General features: G+C 50.9%; 2 protein-coding genes across 2 annotated transcripts; both read left to right on the forward strand.

The window, feature by feature from the left end:
- Positions 1-1,677: 1,677 nt before the first annotated feature.
- On the forward strand, positions 1,678-2,624 carry BCR38DRAFT_397118 (uncharacterized protein). The gene is made up of 2 exons (XM_040857662.1): positions 1,678-1,904; positions 1,975-2,624. Exons 1-2 carry the CDS (start codon positions 1,884-1,886, stop codon positions 2,167-2,169), a joined length of 216 nt encoding a protein of 71 aa, XP_040712795.1. The 5' UTR covers positions 1,678-1,883; the 3' UTR covers positions 2,170-2,624.
- Positions 2,625-5,226: 2,602 nt separating this feature from the next.
- BCR38DRAFT_487630 (uncharacterized protein) lies at positions 5,227-7,776 on the forward strand (the record flags this gene model as incomplete). Its single annotated transcript, XM_040864178.1, has 1 exon — positions 5,227-7,776. The coding sequence occupies one exon, from the start codon at positions 5,227-5,229 to the stop codon at positions 7,774-7,776; it is 2,550 nt and encodes an 849-aa protein (XP_040712796.1).
- Positions 7,777-13,826: the final 6,050 nt, after the last annotated feature.

Here is a 13,826-nt window from a genome sequence, read left to right on the forward strand (position 1 = left end):
TATGGGTCGGAATACTCTCATCCCAATTATAGTTTGCATCCGGGGCAGCAACAGCAGATTGGAGAAATATCACATTGGAAGAGGGTCTTGATCAGACGTCGCACAGCGGTCGGGGAGGGGTCAACACAGTCAGGCCCGGAAGTACAACGCCTGGGAACCGTGGAAAGTGGACAGCCTTTCCCGTCTCAGCAGTGGGGTCATGGTCGGCGCGCAGCTTCGAGAATTCGTCTCAATCGAAGGGGTCATGGCGTCGGAGGCGGGCGTAGTTCGGGGATGAACGAGCATCTCACAGCTGTGGGATATTGTTGATCAAAAGCATCATCTTAGGTAGTTTAGCGAGATAGTTGACCGGTGGCCGTGGTCGGCAGCTTATGTTTGCTCAATGTATGTCGAGGAGGGTTGGACCTTGGACCATCATCCCAAATTGGAATCGAGGCGGTGGCCAACTTGTGATGGCAACCGACTTGTCATAGCATTTTCTAAGGAGAGATGAACTATACAGTTACCGGATGTGGCTGCTTACTTATAAAGTTGTAGCTGTGGCGTAATCTGTACGTCAGAACAGGGTATAAAACAAGATGCAGAGGTGGCTGACGCACGCTGGGGGGACAAGTCAGCCGCACAATGCATTATCATAGGATGGAGAAGAAACAGAGGACAACCATTCTTGGCATGGTAAAACAGCCAACGATCCCGATTGAGTAACTTGAGGTTCTCAATGCACAATGTGAAGGCATGTTCCACACCTTCTGCAGTTGCTCCGCATTATTGGACGGAGCAGCACCCACGAGCTTCCCTTCTGAGATGGAAGGCGCCAGCATTTCCTCAATTTAATTCCAATATGGGGTCCCATTCGCAATTCGGCAGACCACCGTGTCGAATTTTGCTCAGAAATTAAGAATGCCTCGAGAAACCACGCGATATACTCACGAGCCCCCGTTTTGGAGCTTACAGACGTTGAAGGTCAAATTACAGTTCCGTCCTGGCCTAACCCCAGCCCTGCGCACGTCATGATCCACTCTTAACCGCGACGTTCCAAGTTACAATTTTGCTCACCTTCGTCAACTGTAGGTGTCGAGGTCCTTCGATCACGGCCACAGATGAAAACGACATCACCAAACAGTCAAGATGAAACCCGATTGGACAACCTGGACCATATGACGATCCGGTGGAAATGGTCCGGTAGGGCTTGAATGGTGGTTTGGCTGCTGTGTCCGTGCCATGGCTGGGATTTCTCCAATGTGCTCGAAGCGGCTACAATCTGCCAGAATCGGCCATGTCTAATGCATGTCTAACGCACCATCACCGAGGAAAAGGGCTGGGCCAAGAAGGGCGGATCGACGATGATGGGGGGGGGGGGGGCCGTGGTATTCGTAGGCGTGGATAATGAGGTGTGACGTCAGGCCCATGTACTCACATGCTGTTCCCGCGTCACGACACACCGCACGGTTGTGTTTCAGGCAGGATGCAGAAAACTTGGACAGAGGAAAATTGCCCTTACGACCATGTCATATTGTAGATTTTCGTTGCCGAGCTGTACGCAAAATAACCTATGACCTAGCATTTTGTGGGTGCCGGCAGATTGGGTGCCGTCAACCGTGAGGCTGCGCGGAGGGAAGGAAGCTAAGTAGCAGCATTCGGACGTTGCTAGCAGACATGCGGTTGCCACGGCGGCTTGATAATTTGTGATTTGTGGTCTTACCAGTCGTATATAAATCAGTCCACCCAACGCGCCTTCTGCTGTGACCAATTCCTTTAGACACTCAAACCACCTTCACAACTTAAAGACTTTTGCAACTTTCAAGGAGAACCCATCACTACCAATTCAGAACTTTACACTACCACATACACCAAATAAACAACACCACACTTCCACCGCCACAATGGGTGCCGTCGTCTCTTGTGTAAGTTGATGCAACCAACACTGTCACTTTTCCATCCGACGAATATGATCTAATATTATTGTCATTGCAGGTCCAAAACCTCTTCCGAACCATTGGAAACTGCCTCATGGCCATCGTCAACGGCATCGCTTCCATCCTGACCGCCATCATCCACGGCATCGCCTCCTTCTTCACCATCCTCATCTCGTTCCTGACCTGCGGATATTGTGGTCGCAGGCGAGGCGGAACAATGCGTTCGCACGGCCATACCACGAGTCGGGTTTAGTGCGCACCCGTCTGTTATGAGGGAAAAATGTCCCTAAGCTCGAGGCAGACAGATGGGTGAGCTCATCATGTCCGGTCATAGCATGATGGATTGAAATGGGATTGGAGTTGCGGCGGTGGCGGTGGTACGGGGGAGGAGTGCTGGAGAAAGAAGGATGATGGAAGGGACGAACGAATTATTGCAGTGGACATGATTTCACGATACCCCCTTTTCACGATGATTGGCATGACGCCTTTGCGGTCTCATTTTTCAGAGTTGCACAATACCCAATTGTATTCTTGAGTACACTACAACCGATATGCCTATGTATCCAATGCGTGCATGTTAAAATCATAACATATTCCCAGTCCTGCCCACATCGTATCGTAACCTTCGTAACCTTTGGGTAGTGATGTATACGGATCGGATACTATTCGTACAAAGGTTGTGCTTGGCCAAGTTTAACTGATACTCACACCTGTTGACATATACTACTGTTCCTACATAATATATGACTTATTTGACTGTAAAGACACGGTCATTTCTAGCACATCCCAGAAAGTCTATTTCAAGTTCGGTTATCTTTGTATGATTTCCTGTCATGTGGAATCGGCTGGATTTACAATACAAGCTCATTATGCCTTGAAATGAAGAGTGTAAAGCTGTGATATGCTGTAACTCAACGGATTCGGAGCCCCGACTTGGACAATGCACTGCGAGTCACGATGTCCTGCGTAACGTGGGTAATATCCATGCAAGATACTTCTTCGGAGAACCTCCACTTCAAGCACCCGTCTCATGGACCCTCAAATCGTTTTCTTATGCTCAAGGTCTACAAAGAAGCTTTTCACAATGTAACAGTCATCTTTGTCCCAGCTAACATAAGAAGATGCTAATGCTGGATATGGATTTCATGTGCCAGATGCTAGTTTGTTGGACAAGGACGATTTGCTGCGCCCGGAAATTCCATGGGGGAAGAAAACACGAAAGAAGACGTTGGTTTTCTTGGACTCCGTTAGACCCGGTCGACAGTATACATACTTTCCATCAATCACGAACATATTGGACTCTATCTTGTCCCCTGTCGACACGAGACCTAACGACGCGCCAGAGAAGATGCCCCAGGACACCATCACCTCTGACTGAACCGACATGGACGACGAACAAGTGGAAGGAAGTGACACAGATGGCAAAAATTTAACACACGAGGAACTGGAGATGAGTCACTGGGAATCGGGCCCAATTTGCCGTCGGATGGGAAAGGTGAAGGGGAAAATTGGTCTTCAGGCTTACAAAGACGATATCTACGGAGAACTTTACCCTCCTATATTCGTATAATGGTACGATTGCAACTTGTACCCAACAGCCTTGGAAGCAGAAAAATGCAAAACCCCAGAACGGGAAAGAGAACAATCTGTTGCGTGTCCCAGGCACACCGGATGTGTGCTGGGTGCAGCGCTTTGGCCAACTGCTCATAGATAGCCCGTCCGTAGCTGCAGCCTCTGGGAGTTAGTCCCATCATCATCATCCTCCTTACCAACACAAACTCTCTTGCCTGTATTGCCCACACAATCCGATCCGGCTGCAATTAGGTTGCCGAATGCCCGCCCAACGTTTTCAGACTTCTACACAAATGGACCACCGGTACGGTTTGCAGCCCGGACTTGGATCGCCAGTCTGTGGGCATCCGACAAGGGCGCCTCGGCACTCTCCCGCAGCGCCATTGACTTTGGATCGACAACTGCTGATCAATCGATCCTTTGTGCTGCAGTGCTGCAAATCATCAACGTCAGCCCGTCCCAGGAACTTCTTAATTGAGTCTTCATGGTAGATACTCCACGCACGAGGCCAGACTCAGCGCGTACTTCTAGAGTCCTTGCTAGAACAATTTTAGTCGATGGCCCAGCAACAATTTGGGAGTGACCGTCGCCCGCTGATGAGCACTTGGGTGGCTGCTTCACCGTACACTCGTTGCCAGGCACCCCAAAGTGCGATTGGCATCGTCACAACTGCCCAAGTCCTTTACGGATAGAACCATCGACGCCGCGCGCGAAGAATAACATGCTAACACACCAGCCGCAGTTGGGGTAACCCAAAGCTATTGGCGCTCTGGGGTTCGTTCCTGGCCCGAGATCACCAACTCTGTTGCTCGACCAGTCGCGTTGGCCAATGGTTTTCTCTAGTCACCACTAGCGCCCCGGATTTGGGAATATCCTTCTATGGTTTCTTCTCAAGATCAAGAGCAGGAATTTGATCGAGGCAATAGGGGGAAAGCAGCCAGTCTCAGACCTTCAGAGGAATCACTCTGCATCTCCTGCGTAAGATATCATCAAAAACCCGAGTCTCCTATCACCTGCAGTTGTTTGTTCACCTCGCCAAGTCTAGATGGCATATTAACATCTGACAATCTTGTAGGCCGTACTCCGACGACACGGCTACCCGTGCAGATTAACGTTGAGTCTAGCACCGAAATTCTTGTTCTTCGGAACCCCATGGACAAAAATGTGTTGGCCCGCGCTATCTAGCCTACCTATGTTGGGCTAGCAGGTGGTGGGTATCCTATCTTGCAGACCACAGCTCGTCAGTCGACTCTGTGTGGCTTGTCGCCATGCGTAAACCAGACAGAATGGCATTGCATCTTCTTAGGATTTTTCCTCGCCGGATTCTTCTGCTACAGCTTCAAGTGGAGCTCGCTCCCCGTTTGCGATACCCGAATTTGCATGGTTTTTTCCTCATCAAGTTTCTTTTGTCATTGTGAGCCGGGCGTTACTACACATGATCCTGATACTTTATGCTTTATTTGCTCTCTTCACGATATGGTCCGATTTATTACTTTGTTTTTGTTTTAACTAGCTCCTTTAATCCATCCTCGCTTATACTAAGCTCTGGAGCTTTGGTCTGTAGTGCAGCTCGTTGAGCCGCAGGCGAGCTGACATTGTTCGAGCACTGCAGCCTTAAACACGGACGTGTATCGCGTCGTTGACAAGAAAAAGGCACTGATCTTCAGCTACACGGTTTCACTTGGGCTGGCCAGCCGCTCACTCAACTTTTGCCCATGGGTGGTGATTTATCGACGTCATGGAACGAAAGGGGTCGACCAGTTCGGGAATTCGAGTGGACAGGGAAATTGTCGTTTACACTGATTATAATTCCAACGGAGAACAGCCAGCTTCACATCCACCGTCGGTTGTATCGGTTGTGCGCTCCCTTTCGGATATACGGCGAGAACAGAGATCACCTGAGCCACTACGGTCCGACGTATCGGACACCCCGCTGCGGCTTAACAGCATAGTCCGCCATACCGATGTCCAAGAAGCAAGGCTCGAAGATCTTCTCGAAGAGCAACGAAACCAAGACAACTTGCGATACCTCATTGAGTTTCTCCAGGAGACTCCGCCTCCTGGTAACTACATGTCTAGACCAGACAGCTCTAGCACCTCATTATCGGAACAAGGCAACATATGGACCAAGCTCAAGGCCTTTCGGAAAAATCGCGAAACCAGCAAGAAGCATCGTCCACCCGTCATTAGACTGCCAGATTCAGCGGTTGCTGCAAAAACCATCGGGGGACATCAACACATTGCCATATCAATTCCTTTTGAGCATTGCCATCTCGGACCTATCTCCCCCACCCAATACCCGGTGTTTGATTCTATCGAGCGAGAATTCACAAGGGAAATCGAGACGCGGCTGGGCCCAATGCGTACTTACAACCCAGAACGAGGGGTTGTAACAGTGCTCAAGCCTGTTGCAGAAGATCCCGAATCCTGCTCCTCCGGCGCAGAGCGATCGCCCCTTTCGCCTAAATCACTGCGTCTCTCGTCAGCCTCGCAAGGTCTGCCCGTGCCGTTCCCAACTATTTCACCATCTGGAGGTCGAAGATCCCCGTCCGGACGTGCCGCGCGTACCACCACAGCATCTGCCACAACCCAAGAGTCGAAACCGATGAAGACAAGTGAATTCGAGGCTGTTACCTCCCCCCAAGGTGATGGCTTCTCATATGTTCTGACAGAGAAACAGCCGAGCTCCTTAAGCCCAATGCTGCCTCGGCCTGAACCAATCGCAAGCCGCGCTGCTGCAAGATCCCATACACGCAATGCTAGCGTGGCATCTAATGCACCCAGTGTCCAATCCACAAAATCTGCCATGCGGCCAAACCTGCCAGCTAGGAGGTCAAGCAGGAATTCAAGTATGGCCCCAGGCTCTAAGGACTCGATTGACGGCGTCTTGAGCCGCAGTGGCTCGGCCAGAAAATCCCAGAAAGATTTGATCCGAAGGTCTCTCACCGAGAGCATATTCACATCAGGGCTAGAGCCAACATTACTCGATGCCAAGGCCATACCGACTTACGTACGGCCACATTCAAGACAACAGGTGGATTCTCCTTTGGATCCCAACTTCCCACAGCCATCGACTACTAGTCGCTCCGTTCAAACTGATATTCCGTCGATCCATCCGACCCTGGACAAGATAAAGAAGCGCAGAGATCGCCTGCGGGAGAAGAAAAAGCGAGACATCGGGGCAATGAAGATGCCGCGGGATTCAAGCCAGCCTTCCGCCTCCCATCTTCTCCAACCTCCAACTGCCAAAATCTCGCCCGAATCGCCCGTCCTGGGCAACTTCAGCGACAGTCTCGACTCACACCCATCTAAGTCCTCAAAAACATCTTCCTCGACCAAAAAGAAGCGCAAACCCCCTCCTATCAATGTGGTCGCCCATATCAATTTAGCCATGTCCGAGATGCCCGAGATACCCGAGATATCTCCTGGCGCGGTTCCCAAGACAAGCAGACACAGCGCCAAGAATTTGTCCGAAAAAGTCAGTCCGCTCTCTCCGTCTAGATATTCAGACCTGAGCTTCGACCGAACGTCATATAAACGACGCAAGGAGCGTCAGGCAGAACGCAAGTCCCACCACGCCGCCCAAGCCGCCATGGCCGAGGATCAGGAGACCGCCGAACGGCTTTCGCGGGAGGAACTGCTCGCCCGTTACCTTGCGCTGAAGGAAATTCGCATACATGACATGGAGAAGCAACTCAGACGTATCGAACGCAATTCTGAGGTATGGCTTCGTTCGCTAGTCCCGCTCGTTGAGGCCCTAACGGAAACCATTCTCCAGGAGCGGGAGCACCACACGTATCACCAACGTCATGTGGATAGTAGCACACGGTCCTCAGCTCCGCACTCTCATCGCGACGGCCGTAAGAATCATCTATTGAGGCCCTCCCGGAGCTATGAGTCGTTGTTCGATTTGTCAGCAATCCACCGGCAGCACACAGATGGGGGTGAAGCGCGGGCTAAGAAGAGGAGACCCGTGAGCCTGATGGTTAGTGGCAGCCAACAACACTATAGTGGCGGTCAGCTGTATAAAGAGTTTGAGAGGGGGTTCCAGAAACTCCGCGCTACGGGTGAGCGCGATGGTGATCTCGATGCTCGCAAGCGGGAGACGGAGCAGCGGTATTCGCGGGACAGTGATAGCCCTGACAGTTATTTCAGCGCTGAGATGAGCACGCGTAATTGCAAAAGCAGTATTAGCAGTAGCAGCAGCAAAGCCACTGGATTCGAGACGCTGGAGCCGTTGATGCGCGAGCTACAGGGCGTGGCGCGGGTTCGTCTGGAGTTGCGGTAGATGTGGGTTGAGGTAAATTGAGTGCAGAACTGCCAGACGTGCTTTTTCTTTTGTACCAGTCGTCATGTAGCTTCAAGAGGTGTGTAGCTTGAAGTATGTAAACCTGAAGCGTAAAGGTCTGGGGTGTGGGGGAAGATGGCTTTTTGCGGTTTTGTGATTTAGAGTGGGGATTGAGGATCTATAAGGTGTGGATTGATCAATGAAAGGGGCTAAACTCTAGAATACTGACTACGATTATGAACATATGTTCATCGACTCAGTAGTGTGATAAAAAATCCCTTAATATTCGCAGCACGCCCCATATAGATGTGGCAACTGTGGCGACTGAAGGTATGGGCAACCATGTGGTATTCGTTTACAGGCCGAGACCGGTGGTGTGTATAGGCAGGTGTGTGTGCAAACCCATGTGGAAAGACTTATTCATCAATATGGAGGATTGCGGTTGAGGTACCACTCACTAATCTAGATGTAGTCATATCACAATGGGTGGCTAAGCAGCAAAGGGTGTGCGTCTCAGTGCCGGTCAGTCCCCCATTGAAGTGATACAGTGATACAGAGTTCGGGGCAATAAGGAAGGAAACTGATACAGTCCACGGCTCGCGTATAGGGATAGACATCGTGAATGTATTGTGGATTCACGTAGGTGTATTCATGATTTTGGTGGAAATGGTGGAAAGCAATCTGCCAAGAAAACAGTTTTCGGCCAATAATTCACATGCACAAATCAACAGTATCACGGGAGACTGGATACACGACACTTACCAAGGACCTCACGAATGCCCCATGTGTGTGTGTCGGTCTGTCGATCAAGCCACTGGATAGCTTAGATGCAATATACGAGATTAATGCTGCGGAAGGGGTCCGGGTCCATCTAGGTCCGCTCAATAGAAACATGGCTCAAAGAAGGACCACGCGGCTATCGCGTCCTCTATTCAGCAATACCACGTCCTCATGATTGAGGTGAGGTGGTAGGCGCCTCAAATCTACGGAAATGCGATGAACTGCTCGAGGCAATAACCTTGTAAGGTCAAGAAAGACCGAGAACTGCCTGGTATCCTAACACAAATGCTTTTCCCCTGAGAGATGCTTTGAGAGATGCTTTGGGATATGCCTTGCCTTCCGTCCGTGATGTGCGGCCAAGGTGAAAGTAGATATCACTGTCTCAACGCCGTACCATACCGTCGTCTATGCTTGGTTACTATCTAAAATAAAAGTCGCCTATGAGGTCAGGAAAAGGTGGAATATGCAGGTCGGTGGTAGTGGAGGCACGGTATGGATTCATACTGGGAGTAGATAGGAGGAATGAGTCGGTGGGAACCTTGGCTTGAGAGTTTAGTTCTAACGGGGCTTAGTGGGTTTACGTTTGATGAATGGATCCGATCCTGGTTTCTTCTTGGGGGGTATCATGGGGTTAAAAGGCCGTGAAGTCGAAGAGCCCTAAGGGTGTTAGTTGCTTTTTCATTCTTACGGTCGTTAATCGGTAGAGCATCACAAACCTGAGAGGGATTTGAAGGGTTCGGCGGCGTAGGCTTGCTGCCACCTCTCGAGGATGCTGTCTTTGTTGCCTCAATCCCTAGAACAGACATTGCCGCAGGATCACTGGGTCGTGGCATGTTCTTGGGTTTCGTTGGAATAGGCTTGCCCGGAAGAAACCCACTTGGTGCCTGCACATTTAATTGAAATTAGTCGTTGGCACACGCGAGGATTGAGCATCACTTACACGTTTGGCAGGCTGACCAACATCTGTGGAGTTGTCCCTGGGTCTTTTTTGGCCGGAAGAGTGTATGATAGGTCGGCCAGAGCTTGTCAACTTGGACTGCGCTTGCCCCCGCTCATTCAAACCCGAGTAGCCGCTGGGAAGGTTGTTGAATGCCTGGGACGGTGGTTGATGCCGCTCCAGGATAGTATACGTTTCGGGTAATTGCGGCGTTTTATTCCGAAAGTCAGGGGGCTTCAGCGGTGAAGCATCCGTCATGTCCACGTCCTCAACCTCGACCTCAATCTTCACTTCTCGGTTCTGGGGAACTGTGTTTTGAACATAGCTGAAGGACGGAGGAGGCAATGTGGCGCCCGCCTTTCTAAGTAGGGAGATGATGTCTCCCGTCGTGTAGCGGTCTCTTGCCTTCGCATCCTCGATGAGCTTATTCCAGAATTCGCCCTGAACCAAAGCTCTTGAGTCACCAAGAATCCAGAGTGACGACTTAGCACGTGTCAGACCGACATTCATACGGCGAATGTCCGTCATAAAACCAATGCCGCCCGTGGGACTTGCACGAACGCAGGAGAATATGATAATTTCGCACTCGCGACCTTGGAACGCGTCCGTTGTATTGAACTCAATTTCCTCTTTGATGCCTTCGCCGTACCGAGCCGAAAAACGGTCGCGAAGCTCGGCCAGCTGAGCTTTGTAAGGCGTGATGATGCCAACCTTGCCTTTGAGTTCAACACGAGGATTGTCCAACTTGAATCTCTCATAGAGCTGTATAGCGACTTTAAGCTCTTCTGTATTCACCAATGACTGACCCTTTCGGCCTCTCTCTTGACTACCTTTGACATCAAAGAAACGGTAAGGACCTAGGAGACCCGTCTGATGCCACGGCTGGTGGCGAAGTTTGGCCATGTCATTGCCATCGATGAGACGGCGCTCATAGAATTCCTGACTAGGGAACTGGCTGATTTCAGGATGCATACGATACTGTGTATCGAGCAAGTGAATGTCGTCCGGGTGATTTCGCTGCATGCGCACGAACAAACTCTGGTCGTAGCCGTACCGAGCAGCCGACTGCGATAGAACCGTGGGGGGCAATTGCTTCGGATCACCAACGAGAATACACTTAGAGCAGCCGTATTTTAGAGGAATGAGAGCACTCAACTCAACACACTGGGCAGCTTCGTCGATAATGACCGTCTCAAACTCAACGTTCAGGTTCTTGAACATTTCATGTCCACTACCGCTAAGGGTAGCACAGAGAACGTGTGCAGAATCCAATATCTCCTGTTGCATTTGACGCTTTCGAATATCGTTCTCTCGAGCTGCTGTGTTGCCACTGTCTTTGTCGGCATCGATTTTGGTACCAATATGAGCTTGGCGGCGCTTCAGTTCGTCGAACTTTCGTTGTAGTATGTTTGTCTGGGCCCGGTCATCAGTGGCCCTGGCAGCTTCCAGTTGTGGACGAAGCTCATTGAGATCCTTCTTGATCTGTCCAGCTTCTTCATGCATTTTCTGTCGGTCAGTCGGCCCGCCATTGTCCTTGTCGCCGTCGATGCGCGCTTTTATCAGCTCGTCAAGCGTTACATCCCGTACGGCAGCGTTGATAGCATCACTCCGACCTAAGCGAATAACATTGATCTTGTGGAACGTACCGTTCCTGGACTTTACCCCTGCCTTCAGTCGAAGCACTAACTCATCCACAGCGGCATTACTAGGTGCACAGACCAGTAACTTTTTGGATGGTGCTGAATTTGCTGCTTTTGCGCCGGGCCGCTTGATCGCAACACCAGTATTGCTCGAGAACGAGCCGGTCATAAGAGCACCGACCATGGCAATGATGGTTTTCGTCTTGCCGGTTCCCGGTGGACCTTGAACCAGTGTAAAACCGTCGTTCTCCATGCCATGTAATATAGCTTTCGCCTGACCTTGGTTCAGATTGTAGTTGGTCATGACGTTGCGAATATTCTCCTCACTAAAACCAAGCATCGGGGACGGCTTCGCATCCAAGATCTCAGGCATGAGGTCGAAGTACTTGAGACTTTCGAGAGAAGCGTATTCGCGTTCAATCGTCGTCATGTTGGTAATCTTCACAGCATGAATCTCAGCCTTTGGTGCCAGAAATTGCAGAATCTGACCGGCTTTCCCACTGAGGCGGTATGATGCTTCCAAATTCCCATGCTTTACTGTCGTCCGCCAGATTCTTGCAAGGCAGTGCGGATCGTTCGGACTCTCCAGAGGCCGGGCTGAAGTTGACAGAAGTATGATATCACCTTCGGCGAGCCAGCGGTCCTTGGTCTCCGACATTGGCATCGCTGTGGTGACTTCTATGAACTTGTCCACGTTCATCCGATTCATTACCTTGATACCAAATGGTTTCGACGTTGTCTCATCTTTGGCGGTGACAAAAGATCTCCACGCCTCATAGATCAATAGAGGGAAGAAGGTATCCTTGTACTGGAGGGGGTCTCCGTAGGTATTGTGTACCTGTGAGCACCGCACACCATTAGGGGGGTCGCTACCTTCATGAAATATGTCCCAATCGAGAATTGCCTGATGGAGCACTTCCATCGGTGGGATTAGACGAGCCCGCATGTCCTTCTGCGATCTTTGAATCTTCGTCTTCTTCAGTGGGCCGCGTATTTGTTGCTTAAGCTCCTTCACACGTCTCGCAGCATCTTCCCTAGACATCTGGCTTGCCTTGGTCTGCTCTAGGAAGGCTGCGTCATCATCAGAATCGGATTCGTCCTCCGATGAGGAGCCAACCATGATCTCGCTTTTCTGCGGAGCATGATCCTTTCCGATTACCCCTGCTAAGCCTTGTAGACCCGAGCCCTCGCCTGCAACGAGTCCCTTGGGGTTACGCAGCGCCTTGGCCTTAGCGGCGGCCTCGGCGTCTCTCCTCAGCTTGTCTTCTTTTTCTTTCTGGCGCTTCTCCTTCAGACTTGCGGCAGCTTTGGGATCGGGTTGTGCTATAACTGATTTCTTTCCAGGCTTGGCGGCTTGCGAAGCTCTCATCTGGGATAGTATAGACTGGCTCTTGTCGACAGTCGGAGTCAAACCCAAACCGGTATGCTTGTTGGCTTGAGCCACGGTTGGCTTCGGTTTCAATGAGATGCTCGTGCTCGTGCTCGTACTTGTGCTATCCCCTGCAGACTTCGACCAAGCATCCAATCTTGATTGCTTCTTCGGGGCCTCAAATTTATTCACATCGATGATTTCAACATCGTCGTCATCGTCGTCCTCACCCAGCGCCCGCATTAGCTCAGCCCGCTGCTGGTTGGTTAGGTTGGAGTTCATCTTGTATTTGCCCATCGAGTTTTTGGTGCAAACGTTTCGGACAAACTCGCGGGATGTCTCCGGGACACTCATGCTATTTTCAGCCAGACGCCTAAACAACTTCGTCAGGCTATGAATAGTGATGCTGATAAGCCATGTGTCCTTCAGTCGCAGCATCATGACCATCCCGTAGCAATTGTCACGGGGTTCAGCTAGAAGGTCCTGCATGACCGTACCAGAGCTACTGCCAGACTCGATTCCCATAGCTGATGAGAGCAGACCAGCCTGGGCCAGGAGATCGTCTGCGAGCTGCATCATATCACGGCAGAAGTTCTTCATCGTGTCGGTTTCGACCACCTTACTCCAGTTGTCCAAACCCTTGAAAGCTGCTTGGATAAACGCCCATTGAGATGCCCACCAATCCATTAGCACAGCGCGTTCTCCATCTGTCAAGCTCTTCGAGCGCAAAACTCCGGAAGCAGCGTCGCAGAGGCCGGAAAGCACGGCTTTTGACACATTGAGGATTTGAAGCTGAGGGGACCACAATTGCCGGTGCCCGCCTGTAATCTCATTGACAGCTTGAGTGAATGAGATCAGGGCTGGCGAGAAATGAAGCTCCAGGAGCCTCGAGACCGCATCATTTCGGCTGATCTCGTCTGTCACGGTCTTAATTAGAGACATCGCAGCCTCGTTAATGGGGCCCTCGCCACTTATCAGAGCAGCGACAATAGGCTTGATCGTGTAGGAGTCCGAGCAAAGGTGAGTGAGATCGGAGGTGCTGAAATCGGTCAAGCGTTCGATCGTTCTCCCTATAACCTCCGCCGTCTTTCGAAAATCTGAATTGAAGAGCTCCTTCGGCTTTGAAAGGCTCTCCTTTTTCTTTGGCCGAAAAACTTCGACAGGAATGAGAGGGATAGTTGCTAATAACGTTGCTTTGGCAAGCTGCATGGCACCAGGAACCAGGGGCTCTAAGAAAGACTCCCACAGCCCAGCAGAGTTTCTCGTTACCTCACGCTGCACCTTATGGTCACCCTGTTGGAAACCATGAAACTCCTCCGCAGTG

This window comes from Pseudomassariella vexata, assembly GCF_002105095.1.
Source record: "Pseudomassariella vexata strain CBS 129021 chromosome Unknown BCR38scaffold_11, whole genome shotgun sequence".
NCBI classification, from domain to species: Eukaryota; Fungi; Ascomycota; class Sordariomycetes; order Amphisphaeriales; family Pseudomassariaceae; genus Pseudomassariella; species Pseudomassariella vexata.

Bases quoted from the DNA above. Each gene is read 5' to 3' on its own strand.
- BCR38DRAFT_397118 (XM_040857662.1), top strand. From the start codon at position 1,884: ATGGGTGCCGTCGTCTCTTGT. The intron at 1,905-1,974 runs GTAAGTTGATGC...TTGTCATTGCAG, and splicing joins TGGGTGCCGTCGTCTCTTGT to GTCCAAAACCTCTTCCGAAC.